Genomic DNA, 22981 nt, shown 5'->3' with positions numbered 1-22981 from the left:
CCTGTCAATCCTAAAGGAAATCAGTCCAATATTCATTGGAATGACCGATGCTGAAACTGAAACTCCAATACTTTGGGCACCTGATGCAAAGAACTAACTCACTGGAAAAGACCCTGATGCTGGGAAAGATTGAAGGTGGGAGGAAAAGGGCACAACAGAGGATGAGATGGTTGGATGGCATCACCAACTCACTTGAGTGAGCTCTGGGAGTTGCTGATGGACAGGGAGGCCTGGCATGCTGCAGTCCATGGGGTTGCAAATAGTTGGACATGACTGAGCAACTGAACTGAAATGAACTTCAATAATTGTAGTGTGGGTGTGTTGGAGAAATTCCTTTATTCTTAGGAAATAGGCACTGACATCTTTAGGGGTAAAAGACCATGTATTTTTAACTTACTGTCTGATATTCAGAAAAATAATGGCAGTGTGTGTGAAGAAATGTAAAGTAAATGTTACCAATTGGTACTTCTTACAACTTTTCTGTAAGTTGATAAGTTTTTTATAGTAAAAAATTACCAAAGAATGGTATTTCAAGAGGCAAATAGTCAAGTTAATACTTTCTTAAAAACACTTTAAAGGCTTCCTAGGGCACTTGAGACTTGGAAAGACTTGCCTCTCCAGTGGCATTTCACATCCGCCCAAAGCTTCTTCTCATTACTTCACACAGTTACGCTGCTTGTGCCAAACCAAAATTTTATGTGTGCTGTTCCCTCTCCCTAGAGCTCCTCTTCCTCAGCTCCTCAGTGCTGGATCCTTCTCTCCTTCAGGTGTCAGCTCAGATGTCACCTCTTCACAGGGGCCCTCCCTCACCTACCACAGGCCCACCGTATTTCCTCCAGAGCACTTGGCACCATCTCTGGTTAGCTAGTTATTTACGCACCATCTCTGGTTAGCTAGTTATTTACAAAGTGGACTGCTCCTTAGCTGCATGGGGGCATGCGGCTGTCTGTCCTGTTCACCACTGAATCCAGGCGTTCTTCATCTGAACTTCGCATCACAGGAAATGATTCGGCACCATTCTAGATGGGCTTCCCTGGTGGCTTAGTGGTAAAGAACCTGCCTGCTGATGCAGGAGATGTGGGTTTGATCCCAGCTACGTAAGATCCTATGGAGAAGGAAATGGCAACCCAGTATTCTTGCCTCAGAAATTCTTGCCAACTCAAAAGAGTTGGACATTACTTAGCGACTAAACAACAACCATTTTAGATGCATAGAAGAGAAGTTGATCCTTCACATATACCAAATGCCTTTGGGCACTAGGGCTTGATTCTCTCGCATAATTCTGGGGAGCAGGCTGCCAGCTGACACCTACATAGCACACAGACGGGCACATAGTAGGACTAGAGGACATCTGGTGCGTAATGAATATCAAGACCAAATTCACACCTTCTCTCCCTGTTCCTGGCTCTTCTTCCTGTATTCACAACAGTAACAAAGGGGACTGACAAGTCCCTGGTCTCCCAAGCTGGCTGAAACCTCAGTCAGGACTGTATACACCCTCTCGGGCTCACTCTTGTCTCTCCACCTCCTATGCCCCCTTTGTTACCAGGTTTCACCGATTCATATTTCCAAACTCTTATCAAAAGTTTTTAGTATCTCTACTGCCTTTGCCAAAGAATGCTCAAACTACCACACAATTGCACTCATCTCACACGCTAGTAAAGTAATGCTCAAAACTCTCCAAGCCAGGCTTCAGCAATACATGAACTGTGAACTTCCAGATGTTCAAGCTGGTTTTAGAAAAGGAAGAGGAACCAGAGATCAAATTGCCAACATCTGCTGGGTCATTGAAAAAGCAACAGGATTCCAGAAAAACATCTATTTCTGCTTTATTGACTATGCCAAAGCCTTTGACTGGGTGGGCCACAATAAACTGTGGAAAATTCTTCAAGAGATGGGAATACCAGACCACCTGATCTGCCTCCTGAGAAACCTATATGCAGGTCAGGAAGCAACAGTTAGAACTGGACATGGAACAACAGACTGGTTCCAAATAGGAAAAGGAGTACGTCAAGGCTGTATATTGTCACCCTGCTTATTTAACTTATATGCAGAGTATATCATGAGAAATGCTGGGCTGGAAGAAGCACAAGCTGGAATCAAGATTGCTGGGAGAAATATCAATAACCTCAGATATGCAGATGACACCACCCTTATGGCAGAAAGTGAAGAGGAACTAAAAAGCCTCTTGATGAAAGTGAAAGAGGAGAGTGAAAAAGTTGGCTTAAAGCTCAACATTCAGAAGACGAAGATCATGGCATCTGGTCCCATCACTTCATGGGAAATAGATGGGGAAACAGTGGAAACAGTGTCAGACTTTATTTTTTTGGGCTCCAAAATCACTGCAGATGGTAATTGCAGCCATGAAATTAAAAGACACTTGCTCCTTGGAAGGAAAGTTATGACCAACCTAGATAGCATATTAAAAAGCAGAGACATTATTTTGCCAACAAAGGCCCATCTAGTCAAGGCTATGGTTTTCCAGTGGTCGTGTATGGATGTGAGAGTTGGACTGTGAAGAAAGCTGAGTGCCAAAGAATTGATGCTTTTGAACTGTGGTGTTGGAGAAGACTCTTGAGAGTCCCTTGGACTGCAAGGAGACCCAACCAGTCCATCCTAAAGGAGATCAGTCCTGGGTGTTCATTGGAAGGACTGATGCTGAAGGTGAAACTCCAATACTTCAGCACCTCATGCAAAGAGTTGACTTATTGGAAAAGACTCTGATGCTAGGAGGGATTGGGGGCAGGAGTAGAAGGGGAAGACAGAGGATGAGATGGCTGGATGGCATCTCCAACTCGATGGACATGAGTTTGGGTAAACTCTGGGAGTTGGTGATGGACAGGGAAGCCTGGTGTGCTGCGATTCTTGGGGTCACAAAGAGTCGGACACGACTGAGCAACTGAACTGAACTGAACTGAACTGCCTCTGCCATATTTTAGGCCCTCATAATTGCTTGCCAGGAGTATCGCAAATGCCCTCTGAATGGGCCCTCCTCCTCCAATTTACGTCCCTCCTCTTCCTCCTCTATTCAGGCATCTGAGGTCTGAGTGATCATTCCAAAAACTCAGACTTGCTCATGGCCCTTTCCGGCTTATAATCCTGTGATAGTTTCCAGCACCCTGAAGAGAAAGTGTAAACTTTTGCTGGGTGCTGAACACTCTCTGGGCCCCAGCTGTGGTCTGTAATTCAACCTCGGTTCCTTCCCTGTATAACTAAAGCCTGATTCCCAGATAGTTCCATGTATTTCACCAAACAGGCTGTGCGCCCTCAGACCATTGACTCTCAGCCATCTGCCACCTCCACTCAAAACACTACTGTCCCCTGTGCTACCAGGCCCTCTCTCCTACCTAAGCACTGTTATCAGTGCAGCCCAAGTAGCCCCCATCCCCAGAGCATGCCTCAGGTGCTATTGCTCCTCCGACTCTAGGGTCACTGCTCACACCTCCTCCCCTCAACTCCAGGTTTTGCACCTGTATAACCTGAGTTTGTGTGTGTCACAGAACTTATGCTGACCATCATTATTTATCTACCTTCCCAACCAGGCCATGAGATCCTCTGAGGCAGAGGTTATAGCTTTCCCATTCATGCCCCGAGCCCCTGCACAGCACCTGGTACACATTAGAAGTGAAGTGAAAGTCGCTTAGTCATGTCTGAGTCATTGCCAACCCATGGACTATACAGTCAGTCCATGAAATTCTCCAGGCCAGAATACTGGAGTGGGTAGGCTTTCCTTTCTCCAGGGGATCTTCCCAACCCAGGGATCGAACCCAGGTTTCCCGCATTTCAGGCAGATTCTTTACCAGCCAAGCCACAAGAGAAGCCCAAGAATACTGGAGTGGGTAGCCTATCCCTTCTCTAGTGCATTTTCCTGACCCAGGAATCCAACCACTGTCTCCTGCATTGCAGGCGGAGTCTTTACTAACTGAGCTATCAGAGAAGCCTGGCACACACTGGGTACATAGTAAATCTTTGTGAAATAAATAAATGGACAAATTAGGACCCGGCACATGTTGAAGCTGAAACTCCAATACTTTGGCCACCTGATGTGAAGAGCTGACTCATTTGAAAAGACCCTGATGCTGGGAAAGATTGAAGGTGGGAGGAGAAGGGGACAACAGAGAATGAGATGGTTGGATGACATTACTGACTCAATGGACATGAGTTTGAGTAAACTCCGGGACTTGGTGATGAACAGGGAGGCCTGGCGTGCTGCAGTCCATGGGATTGCAAAGAGTTGGGCACGACTGACTGAACCGAACTGAACATAAGAGGTAGTAGAGAAATACATATTGAATGAATGGGTAAATGAATAAAACCCTGAAAAGAGATGGTAAAGAAGTATGCAGAGAACAGATTAAGAATTTAAGAAATACAAGCTCCTTGAGAGTAGAAGCTTCATCTGCTTTGTGCTGTGTTCCAGTGCTGAGACCTGGCACACAGGAGGAGCTCAAGAAATACTTCCTGACTCATGGGAAACCACTTTAGCAGGTCAACGCCACAACCAGTCCGTCTAGTACACACTTGTCAAAGGTCAGGGCAGACTCCTTTGTTCCTTTGTGCACTCATTCAGCAAACAACGTGTCGACTGTGCCCTGAGGTACTGCATCACTCACACTGTGAAAAGGCACTGTTGTGTATTTTCTCTTGTGCCAAACTCCTCAGAGCAGGAATGCAACCTGAAGTATCCTGCTCCTCAGTGACCAGGGCACGGGTATAAAAAGAAAGGTTCCTTACCTCATGACTGCTGGCATAGGACTTGGCTTTCTCTTCAGAGAGGCGGAGTTTCTCCCGAGGAGGCTGGAACAGTGCTCTCTGAAGCAGCTGGTTTTGCAGTTTCTTTCTAGGTGTTATGCTGACGGCAGCAACAATTTCATCCAGGTGGTTGGATATGTGAGTTTCCTGTGATTCTTGCATATTTTTATATACATTACCCTCTAATTTTTAAATAAGAAAACAAAAGTATTAATGATAATTTCCACCATTACTTTTAGAAATACATATTTTTCCTAGAAGTTGGGGTTAGAATTTAAGAAAATTTCAACACTATACCCATGGCTTCTTTGAAACAAGTAGCTTCTGTCCAAAAAGCTCCTAGTGACTAGTACTAACTTCTTTCAGATGGATTTCAAGTTTTAACTAAATCAAACATTCTTTGTCCTATGTATGTATCATATGTGTATATATATATATATATGTATGTTTATATACATACATACTGATGTATTTTATATATTATATATGACATATATATATATATATGTCTCTCTCTATATATATGTCAGTAGGAATCAACTCTCAAAGAGCTCAGATTAGATCTGTTGAACCCCAGGTAACTTTGAAATGGGAAAAAAGTGACATGTTAAACTTTCACTTCCACCTAAGATGAGATAAGGGATGAGATTTATCCTCTCACCTTAAGTAACCAACCAATCAACAAAAAACCTACCAAGTAACAACAACAAAACAGCCATAGGCAAAAAGGGTATGAAACAGTGGTTGTCAAAAGACAGGCCATGAGACACGAGAAATGGAAAAGTGAAACAAAGTGAGATGCTTGATTGCCCCAGCTTATTGCTTTGAAAAAGTTTTTGGATCATGCAGGGTAACCCAGAAGTTACCCGGTGGGCTGAGTCGAGGAAACAGAGCTGAGCATCTGGGAAGACCAAGGAGGCTGTAATGCACAGAACAGATTATTAGAGAGGATAGAGCAGCACAGAGAAGACCCCAGAGATGAGCATCCTCAAGAAAGGGGGAATACTGATAGCATGTATGTAAGAAAATTACTTGAGTCTGGAGAAAGATTCCTCTAAGAAGATTGAAAGGAAGTATCTGGCGCTCACCAAGGCTGGCAGCGCCTGTTCCCACTGACCAGACTGGAAAAACTCATAATTCATGAGGCAGAGGGTAAAGTATTCAGAAAGTTTTTATTGGTGTGTTAGTCACTCAAGTATGTCTGACTCTTTTGGACTGTCACCAAGCTCCTCTGTCCTTGGAATTCTCTAGGCAAGAATACTGGAGTGAGTAGCCATTCCCTTCTCCAGAGGATCTTCCTGATGTAGGGATCGAACCTGGGTCTCCCACATTGCAGGCAGATTCTTTACTCTCTGAACCACCAGAGAAGATCTAAGAATATTGGAGTTGGTTGCCATTCCCTTCTCCAGGGGATTTTCCCTGACCCAGGGATCAAACCTGGGTCTCTCTCATTACATCTGAGCCACAAGGAAGTAGTGGAGAATAATTAGTATAATAATCAGTAGTGGAGAATAATTAGCCCTTGGGTGAGCTCTGCTTAGATCCACATAACAAACCAGGAAAGTAAGACCTAAAAAGATAAAACTGTTTCCAAGTAACTGTATCAGAGGGCAAAATTCAAGGGTGTTGATAGGAATACAAAAACAGCCAGCACTCAACAGGTTGAAATTAATAAACTTTAACATCCAAACAAAGATCACCAGGCATGCAAATAGGCAAGAGAACAGCCCATAAGGAGAAGATGAATCAATCAAAACTGACCCAGATATTAAGTTAGCAGAAAAGAATATTAAGGGTTATACAATTATATTCCATATGTTTAAAATGTTAGCTATTTTTAAAAAGTTAACTAGAGGCATGGAATATAAAAAGCCAAATTGAACTTCTCAACATGAAACTTATATGTGAGATGAAAATATAATAGATGAGATTAATGGAAGATCAGATATTACAGATGAAAAGATGCATGAACTTGCAGATGTAGTGATAGAAAAAAAACCATCTTAAAAAACCAGTGAGCTGTGAAAGAACTTCAACTTGCCTAATATATATGTAATTTCAATCCCTAAAGAAAAGTGGATTGCAGAGGGGACAGAAAAAGTGTTTGAAGAAATAGTGGCCAAAATTTTTCCAAATTTAAGGAAAAGTAAAAAGTCAGAGATTTCAGGAGCTAAATGCACACTAAACACAGGAAACAGAAAAGGACACCAAAACACATTGTAACCAAACTGCTCAAAACCATGATAAAGAGAGAATTTTATAAGTAGTCAGGAAAAAGAAAATATTAGTATTTTTAAAAAGATGATGAGAGGGAGGTCCTAAAATGGTGGAGGAATAGGACGGGAGACCACTTTCTCCCCCACAAATTCATGGAAAGAACATTTGAATGCTGAGCAAATTCCACAATACAACTTCTGAATGCTGGCAGAAGACATCAGGCACCCAGAAAGGCAGCCCATTATCTTCGAAAGGAGGTAGGAAAAAATATAAAAGATAAAAAGAAAGACAAAAGAGGTAGGGACGGAGATCCGTCCCGGGAAGGGAGTCTTAAAAAAGAAAGAAGTTTCCAAACACCAGGAAACACTCTCACCGGCGAATCTGTGGTGAGCCTTGGAAACTCAGAGGGTAACATAACTGGGAGGAAAAATAAATTAAAACCCACAGATTACGTGCCTAAAGGCAACTCCCAGCAGAGAAGCAGCGCAGACGCTTGCATCCGCCTCTAGCAAGCGGGGGCAGGACAGGGAGGGCAGGCTGCATTGCTAAGGGTAAGGACCAGGCCTGAATACCCCAAGGACAATCTGAGGGAACTAACTAGAGATAGCAACCCAGAGTGTGGGATAGCTATCCTGCGAAAAGCCCTAAGACACCGCCAGGCCCGCTCACAGAACAAAGGACTGAGCAGAGCTAGCTGGCTGCGGACCGGCCCATCCCCGGCCGGAGACAGGCAGGCGGGGGCAGCCAGAGTCAGAAGGGGGCAATAGCAGCCCCAGAGAGGCATCATCTACCAAACTGCAAGCAAGCTTCCTTGCTAACCAAGACTCCTTGGGATTCTGGACAGTTGACATCCACCAGGAGGGTCACAGTCAGAGATCAGCTCCCCAGAAGAGACACAAGGCACACTTGAGAAGGCGTGCTGGTTGTACACCCAGAAAACAGAACAGCAGGGATGGGGGAGGTGATAAGTCGTAGTGACTGCACTCGCCAAACACCTGGTCACCTGAGCTGCTTGGATCGGGGAAGGGCACAAAACGCAGGCCCATTCAAGTCTGCGCCTTTGTGGAGTACCCGAGAACCTGAACCTGAACGGCTTAGATTTGGGAAGTGCAGGGCCCACCTCAGACAGTTCCTGGCAGAGCAAGCTAGAGCCTGAGCAGTGTAGACTGGGAAAGCACACATGCCATGAGCAGGGGCAAACCCAGTGTGGGTGAGACACTGGGAGCAGTCCCCACAAACGCCAGTGATATTTTTTTTTTGCAGTGTTCCTCCCTCAACACTGCACGATTGAAAAAGTGAGCCTAAAAAAGTGACCACCATCGCCCCCTTGTGTCAGGGCAGAAATTAGACACTGAAGAGGCCAGCAAACAGAAGACGCTAAAATAAACAGAGGGAACCACTTTGGAAGTGACAGGTGCAATAGATTAAAACACTGTAGTTAGTACCAACTACATAGGAAGGGGCCTATAGATCTTGAGAAGTGTAAGCCGGATCAAGGAACTATCTGAAAATGAACTGATCCCACACTGTCCACAACAACACCAGAGAAAGCCCTAGATATATTTTCACTATTATCATTTTTTTAATTAAAAAAAAATTTAAGTCCTCTATTACTCCTTTAATTTTCATTTTTATAACCTACTATTACTTTGCAAAAAAAAGACCCAATTTTTAAAGCAAATTTCATATATATATATTTTATAATTTTGTGACTTTATTTTTTCCTTTAATATTGTATTTTTGAGAATCTAACCTCTACTCTAGATTTTTAATCTTTGCTTTTTTGGTATTTGTTATCAATTTTGTACCTTTAAGAACCCAATCTTCAGTACCCATTTTTACTTGGGAGCAAGATTACTGGCTGGATTGCTCTCTCCCCCTTTGGACTCTCCACTAGGTTGCCTCTATCTCCTCCCTCCCCCTTCTCTTCTCTACCCAACTCTGTGAATCTCTTTGTGTGTTCCAGGCTGTGGAGAACACTTAGGGGACTGATTACTGGCTAGCCTACTCTCTCCCCTTTTGATTCCCCCTCTTCTTCTCCTGGTCACCTCTATCTCCCTCCTCCCTCTTCTCGTCTCCATGTAAATCTGTGTAACTCTTGGGGTGTCCCTCACTGTGGAGAAATTTTTCATCATTAACCTAGATGTTTTATCACTGGTGCTGTATAGATGGAGAAATCTTGAGGCTACTGTAAGAGTAAGACTGAAAACCAGAGGCAGGAGGCTTAAGTTCAAATCCTGAGAACACCAGAGAACTCCTGACTCCAGGGAACATTAATCGATAGGAGCTCATAAAATGCCTCCATACTTACACTGAAACCAAGCACCACCCAAAGGCCAACAAGTTCCAGAGCAAGACATACCATGCAAATTTTCCAACAACACAGGAACATAGCCCTGAGCTTCAATATACAGCCTGCCCAAAGTCACACCAAACCCACTGACATCTCAAAACTCATTACTGGACACTTCAGTGCACTTGAGAGAGAAGAAATCCAGCTTCACCCTCCAGAACACCTACACAAGCTTCCCTAACCAGGAAACTTTGCAAGCCACACGTCCAACCTCACTCACAGGGAGGAACCTCCACAATAAAGAGGAACCACAAACTGCCAGAATACGGAAAGGCCACCCCAAACACAGCAATATAAACAAGATGAAAAGGCAGAGAAATACCCAGCAGAAAAGCAACAGGATAAATGCCCACCAAACCAAACAAAAGAGGAAGAGATAGGGAATCTACCTGATAAAGAATTCCGACTAATGATAGTAAAAATGATCCAAAATCTTGAAAACAAAATGGAGTTACAGATAAATAGCCTGGAGACAAGGATCGAGAAGATGCAAGAAACGTTTAATAAGGACCTAGAAGGAATAAAAAAGAGTTAATATATAATGAATAATGCAATAAATGAGATCAAAAACACTCTGGAGGGAACCAACAGTAGAATAATGGAGGCAGAAGATAGGATCAGTGAGGTAGAAGACAGAATGGTAGAAATAAATGAAATAGAGAGGAAAAAAGAAAAAAGAATTAAAAGAAATGAGGACAATCTCAGAGACCTCAGGGACAATGTTAAATGCCCCAACATTGGAATCACAGGAGTCCCAGAAGAAGACAAAAAGAAAGGCCATGAGAAAATACTTGAGGAGATAATAGTTGAAAACTTCCCTAAAATGGGGAAGGAAATAGTCACCCAAGTCCAAGAAACCCAGAGAGTCCCAAACAGGATAAACCCAAGACAGAACACCCCAAGACACATATTAATCAAATTAACAAAGATCAAACACAAAGAACAAATATTAAAAGCAGCAAGGGAAAAACAACAAATAACACACAAGGGGATTCCCATAAGGATAACAGCTGATCTTTCAACAGAAACTCTTCAGGCCAGAAGGGAATGACAAGACATACTTAAAATGATGAAAGAAAATAACCTACAGCCCAGATTACTGTACCCAGCAAGAATCTCATCCAAATATGAAGGAGAAATCAAAAGCTTTACAGACAAGCAAAAGCTGAGGGAATTCAGCACCACCGAACCAGCTCTCCATCAAATACTAAAGGATCTTCTCTAGACAGGAAACACAAAAGGGTGTATAAACTCGAACGCAAAACAATAAAGTAAATGGCAACGGGATCATACTTATCAATAATTACCTTAAATGTAAATGGGTTGAATGCCCCAACCAAAAGACAAAGACTGGCTGAATGGATACAAAAACAAGACCCCTATATATGTTGTCTACAAGAGACGCACCCTGAAACAAGGGACATATACAGACTGAAAGTGAAGGGCTGGAAAAAAATATTCCATGCAAATAGAGACCAAAAGAAAGCAGGAGTAGCAATACTCATATTAGATAAAATAGACTTTAAAACAAAGGCTGTGAAAAGAGACAAAGAAGGATACTACATAATGATCAAAGGATCCATCCAAGAAGAAGATATAACAATTATAAATATATATGCACTCAACATAGGAGTACCGCAATATGTAAGACAAATGCTAACAAGTATGAAAGGGGAAATTAATAATAACACAATAATAGTGGGAGACTTTAATACTCCACTCACACCTACGGATAGATCAACTAAACAGAAAATTAACAAGGAAACACAAACTTTAAATGATACAATAGACCACTTAGACCTAATTGATATCTATAGGACATTTCACCCCAAAACAATGAATTTCATGTTTTTCTCAAGTTCATACAGAACCTTCTCCAGGATAGATCACATCCTGGGCCATAAATCTAGCCTTGGTAAATTCAAAAAAATTGAAATCATTCCAAGCATCTTTTCTGACCACAATGTAGTAAGATTAGATCTCAATTACAGGAGAAAAACTATTAAAGATTCTAACATATGGAGGCTGAACAACACGCTGCTGAATAACCAACAAATCACAGAAGAAATCAAAAAAGAAATCAAAATATACATAGAAACGAATGAAAATGAAAACACAACCCAAAACCTATGGGACACTGTAAAAGCAGTGCTAAGGGGAAGGTTCATAGCAATACAGGCATACCTCAAGAAACAAGAAAAAAGTCAAATAAATAACCTAACTCTACACCTAAAGCAACTAGAAAAGGAAGAAATGAAGAACCCCAGGGTTAGTAGAAGGAAAGAAATCTTAAAAATAAGGGCAGAAATATACATGCAAAAGAAACAAAAGAGACCATAGCAAAAATCAACAAAGCCAAAAGCTGGTTCTTTGAGAAGTTAAATAAAATTGACAAACCATTAGCCAGACTCATCAAGAAACAAAGGGAGAAATATCAAATCAACAAAATTAGAAATGAAAATGGAGAGATCACAACACAGAAATACAAAGGATCATAAGAGACTACTATCAGCAACCATATGCCAATGAAATGGACAAATTGGAAGAAATGGACAAATTCTGCAAAAAGTACAACTTTCCAAAACTGAACCAGGAAGAAATGGAAAATCTTAACAAACCCATCATGAGCACAGAAATTGAAACTGTAATCAGAAATCTTCCAGCAAACAAAAGCCCAGGACCAGACGGCTTTACAGCTGAATTCTACCAAAAATTTAGAGAAGAGCTAACACCTATCCTACTCAAACTCTTCCAGAAAATTGCTGCTGCTGCTAAGTTGCTTCAGTTGTGTCCAACTCTGTGCGACCCCAGAGACAGCAGCCCACCAGGCTTCCCCGTCCCTGGGATTCTCCAGGCAAGAACACTGGAGTGGGTTGCCATCTGCAGAGGAGGGTAAACTTCCAAATTCATTCTATAAGGCCACCATCACCCTAATACCAAAACCAGACAAAGATGCCACACACAAAAAAGAAAACTATAGGCCAATATCACTGATGAACATAGATGCAAAAATCCTTAACAAAATTCTAGCAAACAGAATCCAACAACATATTAAAAGATCATACATCATGACCAAGTGGGCTTTATCCCAGGGATGCAAAGATTCATCAATATCTGCAAATCAATCAACATAATATACCACATTAACAAATAGAAAAATGAAAACCATATGATTATCTCAATAGATGCAGAGAAAGCCTTTGACAAAATTCAACATCCTTATATGATAAAAACCCTCCAGAAAGCAGGAATAGAAGGAACACATCTCAATATAATTAAAGCTATATATGACAAACTGACAGCAAATATTATCCTCAATGGTGAAAAATTGAAAGCATTTCCCCTAAAGTCAAGAACAAGACAAGGGTACCCACTCTCACCACTACTATTCAACATAGTTTTGGAAGTTTTGGCCACAGCAGTCAGAGCAGAAAAAGAAATAAAAGGAATCCAAATTGGAAAAGAAGAAGTAAAACTCTCACTGTTTGCAGATGACATGATCCTATACATAGAAAACCCTAAAGATTCCATCAGAAAATTACTAGAGCTAATTAATGAATATAGCAAAGTTGCAGGATATAAAATCAACACACAGAAATCCCTTGCATTCCTATACACTAACAATGAGAAAAGAGAAAGAGAAATTAAGGGAACAATTCCATTCACCATTGCAATGAAAAGAATAAAATACTTAGGAGTATATCTACCTAAAGAAACAAAAGACCTATATATAGAAAACTATAAAGCACTGGTGAAAGAAATCGAAGAGGACACAAATAGATGGAGAAAAATACCATGTTCATGGATCAGAAGAATCAATATAGTGATATATCAATATAGCAATCAATATAGCAATCTATAGATTCAATGCAATCCCTATCAAGCTACCAATGGTATTTTTCACAGAACTAGAACAAATAATTTCACAATTTGTATGGAAATACAAAAAACCTCGAATAGCCAAAGGAATCTTGAGAAAGAAGAATGGAACTGGAGGAATCAAGTTGCCTGACTTCAGGCTCTACTACAAAGCCACAGTCATCAAGACAGTATGGTACTGGCACAAAGACAGAAATACAGATCAATGGAACAAAACAGAAAGCACAGAGATAAATCCACGCACCTATGGACACCTTATCTTTGACAAAGGGGGCAAGGATATACAGTGGAGAGAAGACAATCTTTTTAACAAGTGGTGCTGGTAAAACTGGTCAACCATTTGTAAAATAAATGAAATTAGAACACTTTCTAACAGTATACACAAAAATAAACTCAAAATGGATTAAAGATCTAACGTAAGGCCAGAAAGTATAAAACTCCTAGAGAAAAACACAGGCAAAACACTCTCCTACATAAATCACAGCAGGATCCTCTACGACCCACATCCCAGAATACTGGAAATAAAAGCAAAAATAAATGGGACCTAATTAAAATTAAAAGCTTTTGCACAACAAAGGAAACTATAAACCAGGTGAAAAGACAGCCTTCAGAATGGGAGAAAATAATAGCAAACCAAGCAACTGACGAAAAATTAATCTCAAAAATATACAAGCAACTCCTGCAGCTCAATTCCAGAAAAATAAACGACCCAATCAAAAAATGGGCCAAAGAACTAAACAGACATTTCTCCAAAGAAGACATACAGATGGCTAACACACACATGAAAAGATGCTCAACATCACTCATTACTAGAGAAATGCAAATCAAAACAACAATGAAGTACCATTTCACGCCAGTCAGAATGGCTGCGATCCAAAAGTTTACAAGCAATAAATGCTGGAGAGGGTGTGGAGAAAAGGGAACCTTCTTACACTGTTGATGGGAATGCAAACTAGTACAGCCACTATGGAGAACAGTGTGGAGATTCTTTAAAAAACTGGAAATAGGACTGCCATATGACCCAGCAATCCTACTGCTGGACATACACACTGAGGAAACCAGAAGGGAAAGAGACACGTGTACGCCAATGTTCATCGCAGCACTGTTTATAATAGCCAGGACATGGAAGCAAACTAGATGTCCATCAGTAGACGAATGGATAAGAAAGCTGTGGTACATATACACAATGGAATATTACTCAGCTATTAAAAAGAATACATTTGAATCAGTTCTAATGAGGTGGATGAAACTGGAGCCTATTATACAGAGTGAAGTAAGCTGGAAAGAAAAACACCAATACAGTATAATAATGCATATATATGGAATTAGAAAGATGGTAATGATAACCCTGTATGCGAGACAGCAAAAGAGACACAGATGTATAGAATAGTCTTTCAGACTCTGTGGGAGAGGGTTTGGGAGAATGGCATTGAAATACATAATGGCATGTATATTATCATATGTGAAAAGGATTGCCAGTCTAGGTTTGATGCATGATACAGGGTGCTCGGGGCTGGTGCACTGGGATGACCCAGAAGGATGGGATGGGGAGGGAGGTGGGAGGGGGGTTCAGGATGGGGAACACATGTACACCCGTGGCAGATTCATGTCAATGTATGGCAAAACCAACACAATATTGTAAAGTAATTAGCCTCCAAAAAAATAAAGTGAAAAAAACTTTTAAAAATTAATAAATCTGTCAATAAAGTTAGGCTAAGTTCACAATTAAAAAAAAAGATGATGAGAGCAGGTTTCTCGGAGGAAATTAAGCACATAAGAAGAGAGTGAAGCAACATATTTAAAGTATGGAAAGGAAAACAATGTCAAGCTGAAATTCGATACCAGTGAAAATATCTTTCAAAATCAAAATCTGAAAGAATTCACCACCAGTAGATTTGCAGTCCAATGTTCCCAAGAAATGTTAAAGGAAATCTTTCAAAAGGAAGAAAAATGATAACAAATGGAAATCTAGATCTACACAAAGGAATTGAGAGCGATGAAAAATTATACTTACATAGACCAATATGTAAGACTGTTTTCATATTGCTTAAATCTCCTTAAAAAATAATCAACTATTTAAATGAAAAATAATGTATTCCCTGGCTTATGAAATATATAAATGAAATCTATGAAAATAGTTGTGAAAAGCTAAGAAAAAAATGAAAGTGAAGTTGCTCAGTCATGTCCAGCTCTTTGCAACCCCATGGACTGTAGCCTACCAGGCTCCTCTGTCCGTGGGATTTTCCAGGCAAGGCTAAGAGGAGAGGATGAAATTGTGAAGTTCTTATGCTATATGTATAAAAGTGTAATACTACTTGAAAGTAGACTGAGATAAGATAAAAATGTATAATATAAACCCTACAGCAACCATTACATTTTTTAAAAAGATACAGTTACAGGTGACAGGTGACAACAAAGGAGATAAATATAGAGTCTTAAAAATAATCCAATAGGAAAAAAGAGGAAAAAGGGAACAAAGAAGAGTTGGGACAAATAGCAAATAAATAGCAAGATGATAGACTTAAATCTGACTGTAACAATAATAACATTAAATGTAAGTGATCTAATTAAGAGAAAGACATTGATAGAATAGACAAAAATACAAGACTGAACAATACGTTGCATATAAGAAATTCAATGACATTAAAAGTAAAAGAAGGGAAAATAATCTGCTAAAATCAGTCAAAAACAAAGTTGGAGTCTCTATATTAATATCAAAGTATATTATACAGCAAAGAATATTACCATAATGAAGATCATTTCATTATGATGAAGGGTCAATTAGTCAAGAGTACATAACCATCTCAAGTGTCTATATACCTAAAAATAGTTTCAAAATATAAGACATCAAACTGGTGAAACTGCAAAAAGAAATAAGCAAATTCTCAATTATACTCAGATATTTAAATAGCTTATAAATAACTGATACACCAAGTAGGCAGAAAATCTGTAAAGAATGTAGAAGACCAACTACATCATCAACCAAGTTGATTTGGCATTTACTAGAACATTCTAGTTCTAGAAGTTGGGGGCAAGGGGAGAAGAGGGTAACAGAGGATGAGCTGGTTGGATGGTATCACTGACTCAATGGACATGAGTTTGAGCAAAACTCATGGAGATAGCAATGGACAGAGAAGCCTGGCATGCTGCAGTTCATGGAGTCGCAAAGAGCTGGACACAACTGAGCAACTGAATGACAATTACAGAACATTCTGACTGCCAAAGCACAGAATATCATTCTTTTCAAGTGCACATGGGTCATAAAACAAGTTTTAATAAATTTATAAAAATTCAAGTCATACAAAGTCTATTCTACAACTACCACAGAAGCTATAACAACAGAAAGATATCTGGAAAATGTCCAAATACTTAGAAACTAAATAACATTTTCCTAAAACAAACAAACCATGGGTCAAAGAAATCAAAAAGGATATTTGAAAATAGTTTAAACTGAAAGAATATAAAATGCAACATACAAGAATTTGAGAATGCCACTAAAGCAGTCATTATGGAGAAAATTATAGCATTAAATGTCTATATTAGAAAAGTAAAGAAGTCTCAAGATCATGGTCTTAATTTTTATCTTCAGTGACTAGAAAAGGAAGAGCAAATTAAGCTCAAAATAAGCATAAGAAAATAATAAAACAACTAATAAAACTAAATTCACAAATCAATTAAATAAAAATAGAAAAACAGAAAAAATAAAGGAAACCAAAATCTGATTCTCTGAGACCATTAATGTTGATAAATCTCTAACCTGATTAATGAGAAAGAAAGGAAAAAAGACACAAATCACCAATATTAGAAATGAGAGCAATACAATCACTATGGATTCTACAAATAGTAAAAGATTAATGTGGGAATGTTATAAACACATGCCAATAAATTTGACAACTTAGATGAGTGGGAAAATTCCGGTTAATGAAGTGAGTGAGTGAAAGTCACTCAGTCATGTCTGACTCTTTGCGACCCTATGGACTATACAGTTCATGAAATTCTCCAGGCCAGAATACTGGAGTGGGTAGGCTTTCCCTTCTCCAGGGGAATCTCCTCAATCCAGGGATCGAACCCAGGTCTCCCACATTGCAGGCGGATTCTTTACCAGCTGAGCCACAAGGGAAGTCCAAGAATACTGAGTGGGTAGCCTAGCCCTTCTCCAGGGGATCTCCCCGACCCAGGAATCGAACCAGGGTCTCCTTGAAGGTGGATTGTTTACCAACTGAGCTATCAGGGAAGCCCAAAAATTCCTGTAAAGACACACAATACCATAGTTCACTCAAGAAAAAATAGATACCTGAATAGCCCTATATGTATTAAACTGAGTTTGTATTTTAAAAATCTTACAAAGAACAAAACAAACAAACAAATAAAAATCCCCAGGCCTAGATGGCTTCAACAGTAAATTCTGCCAGATATTTAAGGAAGATATAATACCAATTGCATACAACCTCTTTGGAAAATTTAAAACGAGAAAATTTCCTAACTCACTCTATGAAACCCTGATATCAAAAGAAGACAAATACAAGAAACAAAAATTTCAGATCAATATGTCTCAGGAATATAGATGCAAAAACTTAAAGCAAAATTTTAGCAAGTTAAATTCAATAATAAATAAAAAGGAAAATACATCATGACCAAGTAGATTTTATCTCAGAAATGCAAGATTGATTTAACATTCATAAAAAGTCAATGTCATGTTGATGTTTGGTAGAAACCAACAGAATATTGTAAAGCAATTATCCTTCAATTAAAAATACATAAATTAAAAAAGAAAGTCAACATGAGAATTAAAAAAAAGCAGTCAATCTAATTCATAAAATAATGAATGAAAAAAGGAAAACTGCATGATCATCTTGATTAGCATGCAAAAACAACTTGACAAATCTAATATCCATTTCTTTTTTATGGTTGAATTAGTTATTTTCTTATTTATTTAATCAAAATATGATTGACTTACAATATTAGCTTCAGACTTACAGTGACTTAATATTTTTATACCTTATATTACATTTAAAGTTATTATAAAATATTGGCTATATTCCCTGAGTTGTACAATACGGTCTTCTAGGTTATCTATTTTATTTAAAAATTTTTATATTTATTTTTAATTCCAGAATAATTGGTTTACAATGTTGTATTGGTTTCTGCCTTAATCAACATGAATCAGCCATAGGTATACATATGTCCTGTCCCTCTTAAACCTCCCCACCCACCTTCCAGCCCATCCCACCCCTCTAGGTTGTCCCAGGACACCAGGTTGAGCTCCCTGCATCATACAGCATATTCCCACTGGCTATCTGTTTTACATATGGTGGTGCATATGCTTCAATACTACTCTCTCAGCTCCTCACACCCTCTCCATCCTTCACGGGGTCCACAAGTCTGTTCTCTATGTATGCAGTACTATTGTTGCCCTACAAACAGGTTCACCTGTACCATTTTTTCCTAGGCTCCATATATGTGCATTAATACATGATATTTGTTTTTCTCTTTCTGACTTCCTTCACTCTGCATAAGAGGCTCTAGGTTAATTCACCTCACTGGAAATTTATTCTTCTAGTGAATGACTCCAATTCATTCTTCTTTATGACTGAGTAATATTCCATTGTATATATGTACCATAACAGTTTATTCTAATATCCATTTCTGATTAAAAAATCTTAACAAAATAGGAGTAGAACTGTATATTGTTCTATTCAAAGTATTCAAAAATACTTCCTCAACCTGATAAAGGGCATCTATGAAAAATCTACAACTAAATTAGTGAAAAATTGAAGTCTCTTCCCCTAAGAACTGAAACAAGATATGGAGGTTCACACTCAGCATTTCTATTTAACATTGTACTGGAGTTTCTAGCTAGTGCAATCAATCAAGAAAAAGAAATAAAAGGCAACCAAATCATAAAAAGGAAAAAGTAAAACTGCCTTAAGTCAGAATAATATACCTCTATTATCATCTATACTGAAAATCTGATGAACTATGAAGAAAATCCCCTAGAATTAGTGAGTTGAACAAAGCTGTAGGATATAAGAGAACTATACAAAAATTCTATTTCTATGCATTAACAAATTGAAATTAAAATACAATACTATATGCATTAGCATCTCAAAATATGATATAAAGAATAAAGCTGCAGTATTCATTTCAAGATGAATATAATGACTTTTACAATAAAGACTGCAAAACATAGCTGAGGGAAATTAAAGAAGACATAAATATTTACCATATTCATGGGTTGAAACACTCAATATTGTTAAGATGTCAATTCTCAACAAGTTGATAGATTAAAAGACTTCCCGATCCAAGTCCTTGCATGTTTTTTGAATAAGAAATAAAAAACTTTCTAAAACTCACATAAAAATGCAAAGGACATAGAATACCCAAAACACTTTGTAAAAGAACAAAGTTACAGGACAAACACCACTTTTTATCAAGATTTATTATAAAGCTACAGTAACAAAGGGAGTTTGGTATTGCTGTCAAGACAGACAAATAGATGAATGGAACAGAAAGGAGAGTCCAGAAATGGATGCTCACAAATAAACAACTGATTGTTGACAAAGCTGTAAAGGCAATTTATTGGAGAAAGAATAGTCTGTTCAACAAATGATGCTATAACAACTATTCAACAAATGATGCTATAACAACAACATTCTACATGAATGTTCACATGTAGAATCAAAACAAAAAACAAAACAAAACAAAAATCTTTGATCCATACCTCACAGCATGTATAAGAATTAACTCAACATGAAATATAGACTTCTACAAGAAAATGTCTGTGACCTTGGACTAGGCAAAGATTTTACCTAGATATGACACACAAAAATTCATAAAAAGAAAAATGACAAATTGGACTTAAAAATTAAAGATGTCTGCTTTTTGTAAGAAACCATGAAAGATGATGGAAAGACAAGTTATAGGCTGGGAGAAAATATTTACAAAATATGTATCTAATATAGGACTTGTATCTTGAATGTATAAAGAATTCTCAAAATTCAATAATAAGAAAACAAACAGCTTACTATAAAACAGGCAAAATATTGTAACAGATATTTCAAAAGGAACATACATCAATGACAAATATGCACATGAAAAGCTGCTCAACATCATTAGTCATTTTTGTTGTTGTTTAGTCACTCAGTCATGTCCAACTCTTTGCAACCCCAGGCACCAAGCTCCTCTGTCCAGGTGATTTCCCAGCAAGAATACTGAAGTGGTTTGCCATTTCCTTCTCCAGAGGATCTTCCTGACCCAGGGTTTGAACTGCATCTTCTGCATTTGCAGGAGAATTCTTTACCACTGAGCCACCAGGGAAGCCCAACTAGAGAGCTACTTAGATATAAAAATTAAAGAAGAGGGACAATCAAAACCAACTCTTGATATTTTCATCCTGAGACTCTATAATAGGGCTTGGCACATTTTGACAATGGGAAATCCTGCCTAGTCTGTTTTTGTAACTAAAGCTTTATTGGGACACAGCCCTGCTCATTTACTTACATGCTGTCTAAGGCTGCTTTCACAATACAACAGCAGAGGTGAACAGCCTGTAACAGAAACCTTACGGCCCTCACGGCCTAAAATATTTACTATCGGTCCATTCTCAGAAAAAGTTTTGTTGTTGTTCAGTTGCTCAGTAGTTTCCAACTCTTTGCAACCCCAAGGACTGTTGCATGCCAGGCTGCCCTGTCCTTCACCATCTCCTGGAGCTTGCTTAAACTCATGTCCATCGAGTTGGTGATGCCATCCAACTATCTTGTCCCCTGTCATCCCCTTCTCCTCATGCCTTCTATCTTTCCCAGCATCAGGGTCTTTTTCAGTGTGCCGGCTCTTCACATCAGGTGGCCAAAGTACTGGAGCTTCAGCTTCAGCGTCAGTCCTTCCAATGAATATTCAGGGTTGATTTCTTTTAGGACTGACCAGTTTGATCTCCTTGCAGTCCAAGGGACTCTCAAGAGTCTTCTCCAACACCACAGAAAAAGATTACCAACATTTAAAAATGGTAATGTCATGAATAGAAGTTGCGAGATAGAGGGCAATCACCCTTCCAATGAGACAATCAATTTGGTCTCAGCCAGACTGATTTTGAGGTTAAGGAAGGTTAAGGTTAAGGTTAAGGTTAAGGAAGAAAGTTTATGTATAATATCCAATTTAGTAGTTAGAAGCAAGTCACTTGTCATTCTAAAAAGAATGACAACTTTTTAAAGTTAAGTTTTTTCTTTCCTTAAAAAAGTATAACTTATTCTATTGTTGTTAAGTTGCCCAGTCACGTCTGACTCTTTGTGACCCCATGAACTGTGGCGCTCCAGGCTTCCCTGTCCTTTACTATCTCCCAGAGTTTGCTCAAACTCATGTCCATTGAGTCAATGATGTCATCAAACCATCTCATCCTCTGTAGCCCCCTTTTCCTCAATGCTCACTTTCAAATAAGATTTGAGATGGGCTAGAGGCAAGTGTTGAAACAGTTAGTCTGGATATAGACTATATCTATATCTTATAGTTTATACCAACGTAAAGTTTGACCACTCCTTAATCCATAATAGAGTTTTACATTTTCACCAAAAAGAAGTAGGAGCTTTTTTTTTATAAAGCAAAATAGAATGAAGATGTCAAACACAGAGAGAAAGAACTAGCCTAAGGTCAGACTATGAGAAAGATACAGATGAACCATAATCTTGGACAACCTCTTATCCCTGGGTAGCCCTTCAAAATGTGAAATGCCAATCTTTCAGGTTCAACATCTAAGCTTTGCCTACACCACACAGTACTGAGGCTCCGATTCTAAGGTGCTGGCTGACTTTTTCTTATAATAAGCTCTTGCTCTATTGGCAAGACAAGATAAACAATTCCATAGGTGGTATGGCCTAGAGAAAGAGCTGTAGCTTGAGATGGGGAATCTGAGACTCCAGAACCTGTGCTGACCCAACTACTTATGGAATGTGAGAAATACTAAAAACATATTTATGTAACACTTTATACTTTCACATATTTTATCTCATGTGGCCCTTACCACAGCCATGTGAGGTACAGGGGCAGGTATGATTACCCCTGTTTTATAAATGAGGTATATGAAGCTGAGTGATGCTCAATTACTTGCCCTATGTTGCAAGGCCAGAATCAGAATCCTGGTCTTCTAATAATTTTTGTTTCCCATCTTATCATCCATCCTTTCATTGATCACAATCTGTAGTAGCAGCAGTCAAATGCTTTTGTTTTGTAAACCTAAGAATGTAATTTAAAAGTAATCATATTTTTATAATCAGGAAATACAACATCTTGAGCAAATTTTACCACACTTTCTTCTGTTTAGGGGAGAAAGTGAAAGTGAAGTCACTCAGTCGTGTCCAACTCTGCGACCCCATGGACTGTAGCCTACCAGGCTCCTCAGTCCATGGAATTTTCCAGGCAAGAGTACTGGAGTGGGTTGCCATTTCCTTCTCCAGGATATCTTCCCAACCCAGGGATTGAACCTGGGTGTCCCGCATTGCAGGCGGACGCTTTACCATCTGAGCCACCAGGTAAGTTTAGGGGAGGCAGAAATTAAATTTTAAGAGCTATACACATAATATGCCCTGTGGTATTTGCTAGTCTGACCCTCTGAACCCAGTGTTAAACTTTGTAATTGACTTTCCTCTTTTTATTTCTTTTGTTCTCAACTTTTATTTTTTTTCATGTTCTCTCTTACTATTAAATCCTTAAAATAGAAGATACAATCTGAATCTAACCCCGTTTACCTTTTCTTTTTTCTTCCTTTTTCCTTTCTGGCCAGTTAAAAAATTG

General features: G+C 39.0%; 1 protein-coding gene across 7 annotated transcripts in view; it reads right to left on the bottom strand.

Moving 5' to 3' along the window:
• TTC23 (tetratricopeptide repeat domain 23) overlaps nt 1–22981 on the bottom strand; it is a 158583-nt gene that overhangs the window by 102695 nt on the left and 32907 nt on the right. For all 7 annotated transcript variants that reach the window (XM_027521741.1, XM_027521736.1, XM_027521740.1 and 4 more), the window contains one exon: nt 4735–4934. In XM_027521741.1, the coding sequence (XP_027377542.1) occupies nt 4735–4914 (180 nt within the window). In that variant the 5' untranslated portion in view covers nt 4915–4934. The remainder of the gene's footprint in view (nt 1–4734; nt 4935–22981) is intronic.

This window comes from Bos indicus x Bos taurus, chromosome 21, assembly GCF_003369695.1.
Source record: "Bos indicus x Bos taurus breed Angus x Brahman F1 hybrid chromosome 21, Bos_hybrid_MaternalHap_v2.0, whole genome shotgun sequence".
Taxonomy (NCBI): domain Eukaryota; kingdom Metazoa; phylum Chordata; class Mammalia; order Artiodactyla; family Bovidae; genus Bos; species Bos indicus x Bos taurus.
Note: the sequence above shows the minus strand (reverse complement) of the source record. Positions and strands in the feature narration are given on the sequence as shown.